The sequence below is a fragment of the Semicossyphus pulcher genome, unplaced genomic scaffold (assembly GCF_022749685.1).
Source record: "Semicossyphus pulcher isolate SPU_LCO1_2020_fin unplaced genomic scaffold, fSemPul1.0.p SCAF_20, whole genome shotgun sequence".
Lineage (NCBI taxonomy): Eukaryota > Metazoa > Chordata > Actinopteri > Labriformes > Labridae > Semicossyphus > Semicossyphus pulcher.
In genome coordinates this window covers 12,233,292-12,251,551 of record NW_027211694.1, presented here as the reverse complement: position 1 = coordinate 12,251,551, position 18,260 = coordinate 12,233,292, and the positions used below count along the sequence as shown (strand labels likewise).

Here is an 18,260-nt window from a genome sequence, read left to right as displayed (position 1 = left end):
GGCATGCGAATCATGGATGCTTTTTGGGATCAAAACCGACCCACAACTTATTGTTGTCATAGAAACAAAACCTGCGTGCAGCGTTTTTTTCTCTCAGAGCACAAATGCTTCATCCAAGCTCTCTCCAGCCGCCCTGCCCTGCCTGGCTAATGTTAGTGATGATTTGCTGGTTCACCGGCATAATTTGCCACTTGGTTACGAAGCACAATGCCGGAGTCATGCAATGTATTTATCATAGACTGTATAAATAAGGGTATTTATGTTAGAGCCAGTTGGCTAAGCTAAGCTACTCGCTAACGTTATGACTACCAAAATACTATCGGAGTTGATATGTCAGTGTTGTCAGTCTAGCTTGACAAATAACTTTGCCAGCTAACATGACAAATGGTGTTGATTTTGTAAATTATGTAGCAGAACAAAGCAAATGTGTATGACTACCAATTGTTTTCTATTAGCCAATATCATTGCATTACCCGCCTAGGCTAAGGTTAGCCAGCCAGCTGTGAGCTGACAACAAGCTACTGTTAGCTTGTCTGCTATCGCAGACGATTTGCCAGTTGGGCAAAGTAGCAAAACACCACCGCAGACTCCCTCGGCTGATCTGGCTGGTAATTGAATCATTAGTGATTGCACTGCAACTGTTTAACCTGCTTTCCAAGAATAAATAAAAAAAGTGGAAACTGATTTTTGTGCAAATTAAATGGCGCTGTCTTGTCTGGGTAAAAAACACAGCAAATGAACCTAATGAATAAGCCAAATTCAAGGCACCAGCTGGAAATTGATAAACCCTTTGTATAGAGTGAACAATATTGATTTGCACTGCCAAATGACACTGCCTTAGCTGTTCTTCAAGGCAAATGCAAAAGTTGATTCAGTGACAGATAGCGGAATAGGAAATACCAATCAGCTAAACAGCAATGGGCTTAATCCATTGGCTAAATTGAGTGAAACACATTAGAGCTTTTTCAGCTGATAGGAGCATTTATTTCCGAAAGTTCCTTTCCATCTTCAACTTAAAATTTCTCTCTTACCTTGTCCCCAGTGACTTCATATGTATAGAAATCAGTGCATTGATCTATTGCACAGCATGGCATGGTTTGAAGGAAGACAGAGCCCCACAGTATGGGAAGGTTTCAGTAACCCTTAAGGTTACATGTGCAAGTCAGCATTTAAAAACATAGATTAAAAGAAAAGAAAGAAAATCTAAGCCATGACACAGAGCATAATGTTTCAAAGCGTGGTGCTGGAGGTTGCCTACTGATTTGCTTTGTCTCTTTCCCTCCTACCTTCCCTCTCCTCTGGACTACAACAAGTACAAGGCAATGCGTTGATAGTATGGCTGTAATGCAACAAAAGCCACTGTATGTTTTGTCATAACTGATTAATTGCATCATGTGATGTCACGAGTCAAATGAAGGCTAGAGTATACAAGTTTAAAAATGAAAAAAAGAAAAGTGAGGTTTTGGTTTTCAGCTTACAGATCTCGGTGAAGTAACAAATCATTTAGTTTGCTTCTGGTTTTCTGTTTAAAAAGGGAATAACTCTTTATCATGCACTACTTTATGTTACTGACATGGTGCAATAGGATATTGATGCAGATAATGACGTGGGCAAGATAGATTTGCCTTGTGGTCCTATCTCTGTACTGAAACTGTTGCCAGTCTTAGTCCCATTGTGGTTCATTAGGGCTACATCCTGTTATGCATGCTTATGAAAGACTAATTTGGCAGCTGTGATTATTGACAATGCAGTATGTCTCACACATGTGCACAAATCTTTCAAATGAGCATCACATTCACAGCTCCAGATTGCAACTGCTGAAAATTTGTAACATCTTTTATTAATTGGCAACAGTATATTCATGTGTGTATATCCATACTTCTGAATGTACCACTTGCTTGCAATTACGCATACCTTATACTTGCAGTGGTACAGCCGCAGTGCCGTTATGTGGATGACATTTACAACAAAGTCCAAGTCTTTAAGGGTGAAATTGTTATGCTTGTATTCTGTTATCCCCTCTATACCCGTTACGCTCCTAACAGCTAGTCAAGGATTCTCTCTTTGAACCTTCATTTGCACTGTCAGACATAGAAATGAGTCCATGAATCTTGTGGGCTTGGGCTTAATTAAACTATGTTATATTTCCCCTACCTGGCATTAATCTCACCATAGGGGGTTATAGAGAGGAGGGATGAAGGAAAGTGAGGCTCAAGTTAGGTAATGGTCTTTAGATCCTTATGCTACAGAGATCTCCAGAAAATCCTGTCCCCTCAGGTCAAACACTTTTTATTGCAGAAAAAGGCCCGAGGAAGAAAGATTGGGTGCACCGGACAGGCATCCATAACAGTGTTCATGGATGGGTAAGTATGTGTGAGAAAAGAGCAAGGGGCAAATATTTACTTGGCACCAAGTAGATGTGCCTTTAAGACTCATACATCATAAACAGAAAACAGCAGACACAGCCTCCGCTGCTGAAAATCCAGCAAAGATCCGGACCACGGCAGAATCCAAATCACAGTTACTCAGCATGAGCCAAGATGACTTATAGATCCACAGCTTGACTGTCAGGGCATTGATGTACTGCTCTGGTACAGTACATGAATGGACAATGTTTTATTCTACTAGAAGAATGAGTGAAGAATTTTTTTCATCATATTCTTTCAATTTCCCCCATTTTGTTTAGTTCATTAGTTCTTGGCTAAAATATTGCTTTAAGGGGATATCTGCATAAGGAAACATATAATCCATAATCCACATCTGAAATAAACTTTTGTTGATGCTTTATTGCAATGCAAATACACTCATGGGAACTGTGCCCAGACCTCCATTTCCTAAATGCCTACTTTATAGCGGTAGTCTTCTCAGCTAAAATTCCTGAAAAATCCATTTAAAAGAGTATAAGTGGGCAGAGACACAGGGGGCGACATGATCATACTTAACACACAATCTGAAATGCAGATGTTGTTTCATTAGTGTGAAGTTAACTCCTTTCTCAGAAAAAACATATTTCATGCCACAGGGCATTATGAATGGGTAGAGACAACCAACCCGTAGCTTCTCTGAAATTAATTAAAGGCATTTCATGACATTTTCAAATTTAAAATGTTGTTTTTGCTCAGCAGGCACTTGTCACAATGTGGGCCAAAAAGTTTCTGAAACTGTCCCTGAGGCTAAGAGGGACTAGCCCTGTCCCTGTCAGTTTCAGTGAAGTTAACAATGCAAACAAACCATTTTTAGCTGGCAAACTGTCACTTTCCCCTATGAATTGTAATCTGTACAAAAAACACTACTGAAATAGGGATGACTGTCCTAAACAGGTCTTTACAGAGAGATATCTTATTAATGCAAAAACTCAATTTATAGTCCATTCAACCCACAAGCGAACAATTCAAAGTTACACTTAGAAACATAAGCGGGACAAGTGAAAAAAAAAACATTTTGGGACTTACAAATATTACATTATTATATACATACTTAGGAATGAGTGTGATCAGTACATTCTCAACCCTGGAGAAAATTGTTTCCTCACCAGCATGATAAAAATGAGTAACATCAGCAATGTGCAACTCAAGGGCAACTGCTGCTAGTCTTTCCCCTGTGTGTGTGCCATTATACATGAACCTACAGTGGAGTTGAACTAGGGACCACAGGGGGTGATAAGGACACAATGTACCTTTTGCTGAACACCCACAACAGCTGCTCTGATGTTGGACGCTCACAGGTAATGAATGCTCAATGACTCATTGAAACATTGAGGACAAAATGAAACTAAATATCATATTTTTATAAGATTAAAACTTCATCAGCCAAGATAAGCAGATGTACTATATAACAGCAGCTTGAGGCAAGTTATGAGGCAAGGTCAAAACGAAGGAACAGAATGTGAAGGTTCACAGTGCAATCATTCATGTACCTTTGCCAACAGCAGCTCCTGTGAGGCCACTGCGTTTGTGAGCCTCATAAAAGGCCACCACAATTGTACTGTACTATCTCAAGGAGGAGCAGATGTCACTTATTCATCAGGCCCAAATTCAGTAAAGCGGGGTACACACTAGAAGATGATCAGGCCGATGTTGGGCCCGATTCCCCCCTTCCGACAATCGTAAGCAAAGTCCCGATTTTTTGATGCTTCAAAAGATTAACTTGCCAGATGTTCCTGTGGTTTGATGTATGTTAAGAGTGATTTTACTTCCCCCGATCTGCTCGGAAGGTCCGTCGGGCTGCTCCGATTTCAAATCGTAAATTTTAAACATGTTAGATATTTACGATCCGTTATCTTGTTGTGTGGGGGGAACCCCGATGACAGCCAAGCACGCAGTCTGTGGATTGTCATGTGGAACTAAACAATAGCCAATTGGGAAGCAAGCTGGCTGAAAGAGGAAGCACAACAACCACAGCCATGGCGACAAAAGCAAATGGGGAGCATAAAGTCACATGTACAGCCCATGTGTACACCGTCTCCACTGCTTAATCCAAAGTTTATTCTTTTTTCTTCATTAAATTTCAGTAAAAAGTCCAAATACTATCATCCCCAATTCTTCCTGCCCGTTGTACGCACTGTTTGTTTACTCTAAAGTCTCGTTTGACCACTAGAGTTTTGCAAGATTTCCACTTGTTAGATTCGGACTCTGGTTGTTCATAAATGGAATCATCTGTTAAGATTTGAAAAATCTTTTAGAGTGGGCCAGGCTTAAGTCTGCGTGGTTATCTCAACTGGCTTGACCAGAATAGTTAACTATTTGGATATTTAAGCATTGGTTTGGGATTTTATTTTCAATTTCGGGATCCTGATATTTGTTAAACTTATATGGCGCCTTTCTAGTCTTCCGAGCACTCAAGGCCCTTTACACTGCATGTCAGGCTTCATCCTTTCACACACACATTCATACACTAATTATGGTGCAATGCAAGGCCCATCATTTTTATTCATTCAACCTGGGGTACAGTATCTTGCCCAAGAACAATTTGACATGTAAACTGAAGGAGCTGGGGATCATACTGCCGACCTTCTGGTTGGAGGGCAACCCACTCTACATCTGAACACAGGTGGACAAAACCAAGTCAAGACATACATACCCTCTCTGCACGTCAGCTGGTGTATCATTATGGGCACTCGTTTTTTTTGGGATAGGGACAATCGATTTATCCTACACACAAAAGCAATGAGGTTTCTTATTTAGAACAACCATGCAATATTGGCCGTTGACTTCTGGAGCAAAATTAAGCAGAGTAAGTATGTGAGTGTGTGTATATATGTGTGATGAAATGTGTATGAGACAGTGGGTGCTTTCACTCCTTCCATGTCTGCCTGTCTACCTGCCTGTCAGTCATTCTACCTGCCTGTGTGCATGGTTCTGTATGAAGGCCAGTAAGAAGAACAGAAGACAGCAAGATGCGAAGAGGTGCTGTCAGTCAGTGCTGGCTGAGCAGGGAGCTGATGGGAGCATGAGGAAAGACGCTTGGCGGGCCGAAGCCATGCACTATTCAGGCATCATTCAGACGGAGCGCGACCACCGGGGCAAAACACCACAAGGTTCTTGGCAACACATGTGTGTCTAAATACCACACACACACGTGCCAAAACTGCAGTTTGTATTCTGCAATAGAAGCTGCCTCGACAAATCCAAAAACGAGAATGCGGCACATGGGTTTTCACATTACCCTAGGTAGTGAAATTATCAGAAGTTTATCTATTGCATTCAATACAACAATAAAAGGAACATTATATGCTTCAATGGAGAATTTTTAATTCAGAACACTTACAATAACTTTCTACAACATTACCAGTACTTTCATTCAAACCATCTGGCAGAGACCCATTAAAGTTTTAGAAAATATTGCTACGGTAAAAAGTAGATTAACGCCTTCCCTAGCTCCCTTGTAACAGGCATTGTCCCAGTGTCATCTGAAACCTGAACCCAGAGAGGTCAGAAAAACAATACAATCAGGATAGACACTTTTATCATGCACTGTATTAAAAAAAGTTAAGCTCCCCTCCTATAAACCTTGAATGCTGTGAGAGTCCTGAACGGTCTAACTCATCTAAAGGACAAAGCAATGGTGCCCGGGAGCAGACGGCTCATAAACTAATGGGACTCTTGTAAAAAGATACGCCCCCCTGGATTATACCTGCTCAGAAGGCCTGATGGATGGCCCAGATAGCTGGGAGAGGACACCCAGCATAGAATAGTGTACAGGTGTGAGAACGACTGTGTGAAAAGGTGTGTGTGTTCTTTTGTGTGGGATCAAAAATAACTGAATACAGTAAATCCCTCACGCTTGCCGTCAACTGATCTATATGGCTTAAGTAAAAAAAAAAAAAACGGACCTGGTGACATAAAAAAATTGTATAATGAGAGAAGATGCAGACCTTCATACAATGTGTATTTAAAATGTATTTGTACATGACGCCATTTCAATTAAAGGGTGGAAAGGAATTAACAGGAAAGCAAAAACGAGTACGAAGCAGCTGCAAGTCCACATGCGTGCTGTAATTTCTCTAGACAATTACCTGCTCCATTCACACATCAGCTCTGATAGACATTACACTCACTTTGTACTGACAGTATAAAGTCAGTTTAAATTTTGGTTGAATTATATCTATTCTTTGTCAAATGTAGCTCACTGAGCTGACAGCTGCTTCACTGCAACCTGTACAGTTGTGGGGTCACTACGCTGAAACTATGAGAACCCTCAGGTCTTCCGGTAGTGGGCTTTTAATTGTGTCAAAAGTCAAAACCAAAGCCTACGGTGAGGCATCTTCTTATCATTACGGCCCCGCCTGTAGAACAGCCTGCCTGAAGACCAGAGGGCAGCACAAAGCATCAACATTTTTAAAAGCAAACTAAAGACCTACCTTTTTAGTCTGGCTTTAAACTGAATTTTACTTTATTTAACTTTATTTCTTTTCTTATTTCTTTTCTTTTGCATCTGTTTCAGTGATTTGTATAAATTGATTTAGTGTGATAGTATCTTATTTCTTATTTCATTGTTTTATTGCTTTACTCTAGTTTTAGTTTTCAGGACTATTATTTATTTATATATATATATATATATTTATTTATTTATTTATTTATTTATTTATTTTTTGTGTGTGTGTTTTATCATCTTATTTTGTGTTTTATTATTTTATTCTAGTGTATTTTATGGATAACCTTTTAATGTTTTATTGTCTTATTTATGTCCTTCATTTTTTGCTATTTTGAGTCTTAACATTTTAATCGTATCTCCAGTGTTTCCTCATTATGAATTCCTGACAGCATTTCCTCGGTTTCATCAGTTCCTGTTTTTATTGAGCTTTCTGTTTACATATTTTTATTTAGCCTTGTGCATGAATTCGGGGTTGGGGATGCTGATTGTTTTTGTTTTGTTTTTATTTATTTTTTTCTATGTAAAACACTGTGCTATATTTTTAGATGTACGAAAAGTGCTATACAAATAAAGTCTGATTGATTGATTGATTGGAACTGAAGGTGAAGTACTGCTAGAACTGTGACTATTTACACATAATTTTCATAGACTATTGTTGTTGATACCTGTGTATGTCTCGCAGAGAAAATATGGAAGCCTTCTATCCCCCAGATGAGCGGTGCTGCAGCAGAGCATGACTCAAATTAAAACTATTTTAAGCTCAAAAAGAAGTTTAACTGTGCAGTGTCTCTTAATAAAAATTTATATTTAAGTTTCTTGAAATCTGATATGAACCAGTTTATATACATTTGGGTTTTTCTTTTATATGAGATTAACATTACCACAGTTATAGCTTACGTATATGGTTGTTGAATGGATAAGTAGTGGTAAAAAAAAAAAAAGAGTTGATAACCTTGTTAGCCTTATGGAAAGAAAGACTGTAATAATTGAGTATATATAAACTTTTAGTACTATTTAGGTACTAGGTAGTCTTGACAGAATGGATAAAAACAAACCTTTGGGTATGGCAAGCTTCCATATGCAGGCAAAACAAATTCCTTGTATGTGTAAACCAACTTGGCAATAAACGCCGATTCCAATTCTTTTTTGGTAATCATACGTTCGTAAGTCACCGATACAGGTAAAAATTGTGGTTGACACATAATTTCACTGCACATAAAGCACAACTAGTGTCCAGAAGAGAACAGGTGTGAACTGTAATGGCTAAAATGTGTTCAGTCAAGCTTCTCTCAGAAAAGAAAAGATCAGAAAATTCACATGGAAAACCACTGTGTTACATATGAATAAACTAAGCCAGACAATCTGAGAGGCTACTGACGCAGGAGACAGCTGGAGGTTGGACCAACCTTATTAAGTCAAGTGTTTTGCCTGGGGACGTGCTAGTAGGCAGCACACACGAACATCCAAGAATACACATTCATATACCACTATGACTATTACCATGCAAGGAACACGCAAGGGAGCAAAATGTTAAAAGCAGGAATAAGGGGATATAACAAAATGCTGCAACTTTAGAATTTAGCATTCCTGACAGTATTCACTTTCTAAGAATAGGACACCTACACAGAAAACAACCTACACTGCATTCTCTCTTTTTTTCTCCAGCTTTCATCAAATTGTTGCTGTTGATGTCTTTAATAAGAGAAAAACCTATCTTGTATATACAAGGAAACACTCTTTTATATTTTCAATGTGAAGATCTAATATTACTATACATTATACTGTACATTATTATGTAATTGTCTTCTTTCCAGGCCACATGGACGATTCTCTCAGGCAAAGCATTAGGCATGAGATTAATTGAATTAAATCACCACTTCCTACTTTGATGGTGGCAATTAACTTGGCAAACAGTGCTGATGGTAAGCCTATCATATGCTGACTGCTGTGTAACAGGATTTCGGATTGTCGCACAGAGTTTACAACGAGCAACTGTGACAAAAAGTAGCAGGCATCCTAACCATGGTTTCTGCAGTGAGGGTGATCGCAGTAGGGGAGGAGCGCACTGTAGTGGTGGAGGTGTTAAAAAGAGCTGTAGCTCCCCCAACAGAAGACACAGACATACCAAAGGGCAAAAAGGCAGTGAAAGGAAACTTGCGTGTATTCTTGTGGGTAGTTTTCCCTTTGTTAGTAAGCAGTTCATGTGTGATGTGATATTCATGTTTTTAATGGATTTGATGGCCCATTGATGTACAGTTTGTGTTTGTGAACATATACAGGAGTGCATTATTTTTGCTGGTGACTCTGCCTCCCATAATGACCACACAAAGAACTAATAGAAAGCAGAAAAGTAGAAAGATAGAGAAGGATTAATTGCAAAGAAGGAGAAGAGGCGGAACGGACCATTGCCATAGCAACCACAGTATTCCTGATATCCAGCAATAACTGTTTGAAGTCAAATGCCAGACTTCTTATTGATTAGAAGAAAACAATATACAGAAAGTCTGTAAAATATGGCATTCAATATTTGGCTTACAGAACAGATGCAAACATTCAAACAAAATAAACCACGAACAAAACAAACAATACCTAATCCTGATTTTTTTTCACAGAGCTGGCAAAATAACTTTTGTTTAGTAACTAATAAAGCTGAAAACTGAACAGGGGAAAACTATCCAAATTATATTTCAGACCATCTAATATGGTGTGTGTTAAAGGAGACTACACTGCAGACATCGGAGGCGGGCATCCTAGATTAAGAAAGTGTAGTTTATCAAGCTCCCTGATAACATGTTTTACGTTGTCTGGCGGAAGTTTTCCATGGCCCATTGGAGAAGTGGATAATGTCCTCCAAAGGCACAGAGCGATTTTGCATTTTTTTTCCCTACCATAATGGCATTAGCTCCCCATCATAGCATGACAGAAAGGAGGTTGAAAATCGGCAAACTGGTCCTTTAAGTTGTTGTAGCTTATAGCCCAAGATCCAAGAACTGTTAACCCAGAGTTACTAAACTAGGAACAAAATGTCCCTTTTTGCCAACTCATTGATACATGTAAAATGACAATGGTCACTGACATGAAGTATCAACTCCTGACCAATCAATGCAACCAGCCCTGCAAACTTAGGCCCAGAAGTTCCCAAACAATCACAAGTGCTAACCAGGCAGGGACATTTTTTAACAGCTGGAACTATCCAACAGAAACTCAATTTAGGCACTGGTTCCACTGGTTGCCAAAGAATTGTAGATTGATATGAGTAATGCTGGAAAAGTTAGTTATGAGCTATAAATTAAAGTATATTTATTATATCGGGCTTGTGTGAAATACTGCACCCCCCAAAAAAAAGTGTTGTATAACAAGTGAAGACTCATGAAGAAAGTGGCTAAATACATTTTTCTCAGTTTCTCAGCCTTCAGTGGGTACTGTGTTAAGGTCTACCAGACAGACAGGCTCACCTCAGGACATCAGGAATAATTAGCTAAGATCAACCTGACATCAATCACCCCACTCTCACACATACCAAGGTTATCACCATCTACTTGACCTTAAATCACTAAACAGACTGCTGTCACAACCAGTCAAAATGCTTAATAGAGAGGGAGGGAGAGGGGTTGGGGTTGTAGAGACAAATTGACATGGATAATAAGGATGTGAATGTAATATAGATCATGATGGTAGGTTTGGCAGGTATATGATCAGGAAAGCAATTGTAGAAGGCTTTAATGTTAAGTTATGGGCAAAAATCTTTTTAGAAAATCATACACATTCACACGCTGACAGATAGCGATAAACCCTAGGGTTAAGGCCATGACATGTAGGGTTTTCCTTTAGTTGGTAGTGATTTCTTTTTTTCTTTTTGCATTTTCATCTATGTCCCATTATTTGCTGCTGCAATGACCCATTTCCCCCACAGGGATCATTAAAGTTTCATCTTATCTTATCTGCCCCTATCCCTCTCCCTTCCAATATCAGCCCTCATCACCCCCTACACGATCCTTCACTTAATTATGTCCTGTGAATGAAGTTCATCTTTCATGCTGCCAGCAGCCAGCAGTGTGGCTCGCCCATTCTGGGGTATCTAATCATAGAACAGAGACTAAACTAAATTTAGACAGCAGGGTTGTGATGCCTGGCAGGCCCTAATGGAGGCTGACATCTCAAGACACTCTGATGTACAGGATACACTCTGCCGAAGCAAATCGCAACCACCGCTGTGTAATGCTGACAACTTGTGAACCAGTTTCTTTTGCTCAAAAATGTTTCATGGGGATCACACGTAGAGGTAAAGCACTGTGCTGACTCGGGTCATTTAAACCTTCATGAAATCCAACATTTACATTTAAGGGTCTTTGCCGACACTCCTTTTGCATGTTCCTCAGACTGATCTACGTGTAGCAGCTAAAGCACTAGACACAAGGTATATTTATTTAAGTATATAATAATAATAGTATAGCAATTAAATCTAAAATTTAAAGGTTCCTTTTTGGAAAAACATGGGAAAATATAACTATATATTGTATATATATGTATATATATAGTATTATAATAGTAACATTGTTGTACAAATATCATTATTATCAGTCATTCCATCCTTAAAATGTCTCAAAATAAAAGCTTCTGAAAGGCCTTTCTCACATCAATGCCTGGTAGCCTCTCCAGTATAGTTAAGTAAGATCACAACAACCAGTTGAGAAAGGAGACTATGGCACTTCGACTGTTTCATTTCTGCATTGACATATCTTAGACACACTCTTTTTGTATTAGCATACTTTAGGTAATCAGACAGACAGGCACATAACCTATTCTCTTTATAAAACTGACAATCTCCAAGATTTCAGCGTCCTTCTCTTGGGTGCTCCCTAATGGGGACATATGGCAATTGCGGGAGGACACTTCCTACTTTAATCAGACGTCTACAGCTGGCTCCCATTGTCACCAACCACTGCTGGGTGATGGACACGTCACTAACTGGGCGCCGCTTGTGATTTTTTCTGTGAATGTCGCCACAGATGTCCAATGTCCATAATTCTACTAAATACTGCAAATGCAAAAGCTTTCATCGGTGGGACATAGGCTCAATAACCATCGTGTTTCCTCATTCGGCGATAGTTAGTGACTTAACAGATATTTATTTACATTTACCCCCCCTAGTTTTTTTCTTCAGGACGATTAAAATATTGAATCTCGCATATAAATTCATTACCCAAGGATCATTGTTAATATTTCAGTTTTTATGATTAATTAGTCATGAATGTAAGGAAAGAGACAGAAAACTCAAATATTTGTTTGTTCAAATATTATACATCGTGGATTCCAGCAGCTGTCAGATCCCCTTCACTTTAACATTTATCATCGTTTTTTGTTTAAATTACTGCTTGAATATAACAACTCTTACAGTTGCATAACACATTAATCAATGAAGAATACTTTTTTATGTTGTGATATTCTACATTAATGCCCCTATAATAGTTGGAATATTATGGAAAATATGGAAGCATTTCTTAGTGAGGATTGTGGTGCAGATAAAAATATTTTGATATAGGCTGCATAAAGTCATAAAGTCTTAAAACTGCGTCTAGAAGATGCATCAAAACTGGACCTATGCCAGCGTATGCTCTTTACCCGCAAGCATAGGTTTTTCATCACATAACATTCTGTAGGGCTATTTGGTATTGGTCACTGGCTGGATCTTAACTTTCAACATGTACATTAGAGACAGACTCAATTTGTTAACTCATCTGATAACCACTTTGATGTAGTTAAGTGGGTATGTCGTAGTTGCCTAAAGTTAGTACAGAGGACACAAAGTCAACTGTCAAGAAGGAGGACTGCAAGGATGTCATGGTAACTGTGTTGGCAGTGGTAGAAAACAAAGTCTCTTGGGTTGGATAAACAATAAAGGCCTGTCGTTTGGTTAGAACAAAGGCCTGTCATTTGCTTTTGTTGTCTGCGGTATTTTTCCCCTTGTAATCTGCATGTCCAGATGGCTGGATGACTTTCCCACTCACTGCATCGTTAAAAGTGCAGCACAGCTGGCAGAGAGAGTGATCAAACTATGAGTGAGAAGCAAAAGGGCACAAGGAAGTAAAAAAAAAGGGACAGTTTAAGAGGACAAAAAGGAAAAGGCAACACTAGACAAAAGAAATGTGGAGTGAGAAAAAGCAATGGTGAGACAACAATCCTCTGCAAGAGCACACATACAGAAAAGTGAAGACTTTTCAATGAGTATCTCTTACCCAGATCTGTGTTGGGCCCAGCCAATAACTGTTTGAACTTATCCAGACGGGATGCTTCCCTCTCGGTCATGGCCGGGGTGCCAGATGTGTTCTGGTCTGCCATGCGAGCCACAAGCGGGATGACAGGCGGCCGGTGGGGCAGAGACCGTTGTCTGTGTAGTGCTGCATGCTCACCTGCTGCATCTGGTAGGAGTGTAAATATTTGAGACAAAGCACAGGGTTACATCAACACACACACACACACACACACACACACACTATTGATTGAGGGCTTTGAGGTGATGCAGCACAGGATCTTCTCACCATGTTAAATCCGTACAGCTTTTTGTCAAACTAACAGGAATAAACAAAAGCAAATAAAATGCATACATACATGCAAAATAGAAAAGTGCACTTAGTAGAGCACTGACAACCCCCTGGTTGTTTATGGGGGTGTGTGGGTGAAGAACAGCACCTGCACTGCTGAGTACAGCACAGCTCGTCATCAGTTGTTTGGATTTATTTCGGGTTTAGGGCAAGTAATGTTAGGCAAGAAAAAAAAATGTGCAAAGATTTCAAGAAGCCTGTGTCTGCACCTGAAAAAAACACCATAAAGTGCAGTATAATGAGAATATGAAGGCAAAGAGGAATAACATTGCTGCTTCCCGTCCTTGTCCAGCAACAAGTCAGACATCCATAACAGCGACGCTGTACAGCCACCCAGCTCCAAAAGTCAGACCGAAATTACCAATGCAATCACATGCAATTTATATTTTGCGTCTAGAAGATGCACCAAAATCAGGTAAAGAACCTGGTTTTAAGTCTTAATTTGATGCTAAATTTGTACACGACATGGAATGTAGAAAAGCGTTATTTAAATGTCAAATAACAATAAAAAAATGTTGTCCCTAAAATTAATAAATAATTGGAATTAATAATCGTGAACTCAATATTGATCAAAATTATCGTGATTATCAGTTTGGCCATAATCGTATAGCCTTAGTTCCAAGGATCATAAATTACACAATTGCACACTAAAAAAATGCGACTAGTCATTAAGCATTATTATAAGGTTCTAAGCATAGAGTTGATGAATGTAGTTACTGTTAGGGGCTTGTTTTGCTATGACCCTCAAGAATAGCAGCAGTTGTCTGTCACAATGAAAACCATGCAAAAGTTTCTAAAGCAAACTGGACACATTAACTGTGTGTAGAGTCACAAAACCACTCCATAGCAATTATACACAAATAAAAAGCTATAAATCTGTCCTCAACTGCTTTATGTTCTCTTAGTACATTTTTAGCCAGCAAGGCCTTATTTTAGTGAAACCTTTTTGGGGATTATAACAACAATCCCTTTTATAGACAATTTCTAAACTTTTAACTTTAAAAGGGTTGTTACAAAAAAAACTATGTATAGGCAGTCTGTAATGTTCACTTGTCAATCAAAGTATACTACTGCATCTATTATTACAAGTAAGTCAGAAAAAAAATAACATGCATGAAAGTACACAAAAAGAGGGTACTTCCTTTTAAGCACTGCAACAGCTTACAGAGGGTGTTTGGGGCACATGTGAAAAAATGTATTTGAGTTCTGAGCTTACAGTAGGTTTCTGAGATTAAAGTGGGAATGCAGAAAATAAAGTCAGAATGTGGAGTTTAAAGCCAGCTCTCAAATACATTTTTCACATGTGGCCACTTCTCCTGTTCTGAACAGACAATTACAGTGACAAAGTGTGTCTTCTCGCAGAAAAATCAAGGGACAAAGGCTTCAGACAGCCCAATGACTAGCAGCTTCTTGGTGTGAATGTGTTTGTGTATCCAGTGGTTCCTAAGCTGCAGGATACTGCAATGATCAGTGACTAAATAATGTATATGGAGAGACAGAGATAAAAGCCATGCTGTGTTCTATTATCTAAATAGACTGGCCAAAGTGCCAAAGAAAAATAACCAGTTGCAAATTATAAAAGTTCTGGAAAAACTTAACTATAAATAAACTTCAGTACCAACTGAATCAATGTCTGACTTGCAGCAGTCAGCTGCCCTCTTATCCGCACTGACTGGCACTGGATAAGCCGGCAAAACTGCATTCTTTTTGACTTGGCCTAAACACTTTGTTACACACTCTGAAGCTAGCTTAGTCTGAAACTTGACTTCCTGTGATTTCCCATGAAATAAAAGCCATAACTGTATAAAAACAAAGCAACCGGTTGTATTTCTGTCCCATTCTCTACCCACGGCTTTCTGTCTGTGTCATGGATGTAAAGGACTGCTTAACTAATTTGAAACAATAAATCACTGTTTTCAAATTAGGGGGATTTTGTTTGATTGTTTAGGGTGAGTATGTAGAATCATTTTTGTTTAACAAATGGTCTTTAATATCAGGAAAATGCACTGAATTCTGTCAAATACGGTAACACAGACTAACATCATGTTTCTTGTTCTGTCTTGACACCCACAAAATGATCACTGAGCCAAGAAAAACCCTGAATGTGCCACTTATCTTTTTTTTTAATCTAAACACAGCAATAGATATTGGAGCAGCAGGCGACCAGACGGACAATTTACAGTCTGCTGCTAATGCAATCTTTATAGCAACAGTAAACCATCATTTGACAACTTTTCTTTGCTATGTGAAGGAAGATGATGAAATAAGATACGGATTCAGAGTTGCTATACAATGCTATAATATATGTGACCCTAGAGAACATTCATTGACACTCAGTAACCGTGCATTATTTTTCTGTAAATCAAGTGTAGACAACAAAGTGTAAATTGCATTAAAAATGGATGATGTGGGTCAGAGAAGGCTAACATCCTTTAGGAGAAATATGAGCCCTGTAAATGACCAAAAATGCAAGACAATTTTAAAATTAACTCAAAAAGGCTGACTTCCTCTTGCGTTTAGGTCATGGCACTCATAGACTTTTTTTTCCATGTTTACTTTCAAATGTCATACATGTAGTCGAAACATACTGCTACTTTTAAATTGTAGGGGGCACTATGGAGCAATTTAGCCACTCCCAAAGCTAAAACCCAGATCATGTATTAGTTTTTGGCACTCCTGTCAGCATTCCAAGTTTTGTAAGATTTCCAGCACCCTTTCAAAGTAAACACAAGTTTTTTAAAAAATAAAGTTGTTGGCACTCAAGCTCTGATAATAACAAAACTCAAATGCAGGTTTGGGGCCTGTGGTGAGAGCTGTGTTTAATTCATTGAGGGGTTTCGCTGTGTCATTTAAAAATATTGCAGGAGACTGGTGCACTAAAAGTAAGCAGTCTAGCTTTTAGTATGCAGGCATGGCAGAAAACTTTTTGGACACTGAGCAATGGTGTTCACTAACCTTTAGGTGACCCGATTGGAGCTTCGCTGTGGGATTTCACCAGGCGACCATCAGTGTAAGGGCTGCTCTGGGAGGCAAACGACACCTCTGGGCTGGTCACATACCCTCCCCTCAACCTGTTTTCCTCATCTTCTTCCTCTTCCTCCTCCTCCTCCTCCACGTCCGCCTCCTCCTCCTCTTCCTCCTCGTCCTCTGCCACCTCTTCCTGAGTGTACTCTTCTCTCTGTTCAAGCTCTGTTGTGTCATCCTGCCTCTGTCTCTCCTGCTGCTTGCTGTGATTCTCAATCACCTGCTCATTGAAAGGTAAAACAAGGAGGGTTACTGATGAACTGTAAAGTAATTTAGAAATGAGATCTTGAGTATTTATTATTTAAGATAAATGTAAACTGTAATATTTTCCCTAAGCTTATACATTTATGTAGAAAGAACACAAGAAATAATATGATTATTGGAACACAACTATCTCAGAGGTAAAGCAGTTATTTCAATCATCTTAAAAATCTATAAGTGACACTTTTACAAGGAACATTTATTTAGCAACTGTTAATAATCATACTGTCAGAAAAACATGCTTCTCTCTATAGAGAAAAAGATTAGCTGTTGAAAGCTTCTTACATTTTTGAGAATGCTTTTTAATGGATGAAATCTGACTTAATTGTGTATGCCACCTGTTATTTGAAAACTGTCAAGCTTAATTGTTGTATAACATGCCACAGCATCTTGTTGTTCACCTTATTGGCTGTCTCCATAACCACCTCGATATTAAGGTTCTGTGCAGCCATGGCCAGCAACTCGTCATCATCGTCCCCAACATCCCATGCATCACTTGTGGTGCTCTCAAACTCCTGAAAGGTGGTAGCCTTTTTGGGCTTGTTTGGCGTAGCTGGAGGAGGCTTGTTTCCTGCTTTAATCAAACTAGAAGACAAAGACAGGGCCATATAAAGAGAGAAAAAAAGGAAATAAAATAAGATTAAAGGGATTAAGAGAAAAAATGAGGAGTGAGGGTGGGGTGTAACAGAGGGCCGAAAAACAGTGGCAAGCAGGCAGAAAGGAAGAGAACAAAAATCGTCAATGAAGAGAGGGGAAAATCAGATGACAAGTCAATAAAATTGACACTTATAGGTGCACAAAGAAATAAAAGAGTACTAGCCCTTTAAAAAACAGAGGGCATTAACAGTCAGTTGATTAACTTTTGGACTGTAGTGTCCAAACAAACATATTTTACATACTGACATTGGCTTTTGAAAAAAATAGAAAAGTAATAACACAAATTGCTCAAAAAGAAGGTGTTCTGAATCACCACCTTGATACACTATCAATTGTAAACAAAGCAAGCCATAATCAAAACACAACATTGCCCAACACAAGAGCCTGGTATTTACTTTGGCCCTGTTTTCATCAGACATTAAAATATTTCTTGGATGATCTAGTCACAAGTGGACATCTTTAAGTCTGTAAGTTTACAGATGGCATTAGCATGCATCATCACGTATCTTTGGTAAAACTAGTGATGGGATCTCAATTCCCGCTCTGTATGCAAATAAACATGTACATGATTTCCATGATAAAAAAAAATCATCAACTGACAAAAAACTTGGAGGCAGACTCACAGAAGAGAGACAGAGTGAGAGCTTATGCAAATGCATGAGAGAGGTAGCATGCAAACATGGATAAAAGTGTAAAGGTGTTTTAAGATAATTTTTTGCTCATGAAGCCTAATGTTATTACAGTTATTTGGATAATCTGTGAAGTGTATGAACAACACGTCAGACTGAAGTCTCTGTTCATAATGAAAAACCTAGCTAGATTATTTAAATAATGATGAACTAC

The 18,260-nt window shown here is 38.8% G+C and overlaps 1 protein-coding gene across 2 annotated transcripts in view; it reads right to left on the bottom strand.

Moving 5' to 3' along the window:
* Positions 1–18,260, bottom strand: part of tbc1d22a (TBC1 domain family, member 22a) — a 121,516-nt gene that overhangs the window by 101,452 nt on the left and 1,804 nt on the right. For both annotated transcript variants that reach the window (XM_069670990.1, XM_069670989.1), the window contains exons 3-5: positions 17,162–17,345; positions 16,431–16,719; positions 13,110–13,292 (exon numbers count right to left, since the gene is read on the bottom strand). In XM_069670990.1, the coding sequence (XP_069527091.1) occupies positions 13,110–13,292; positions 16,431–16,719; positions 17,162–17,345 (656 nt within the window). The remainder of the gene's footprint in view (positions 1–13,109; positions 13,293–16,430; positions 16,720–17,161; positions 17,346–18,260) is intronic.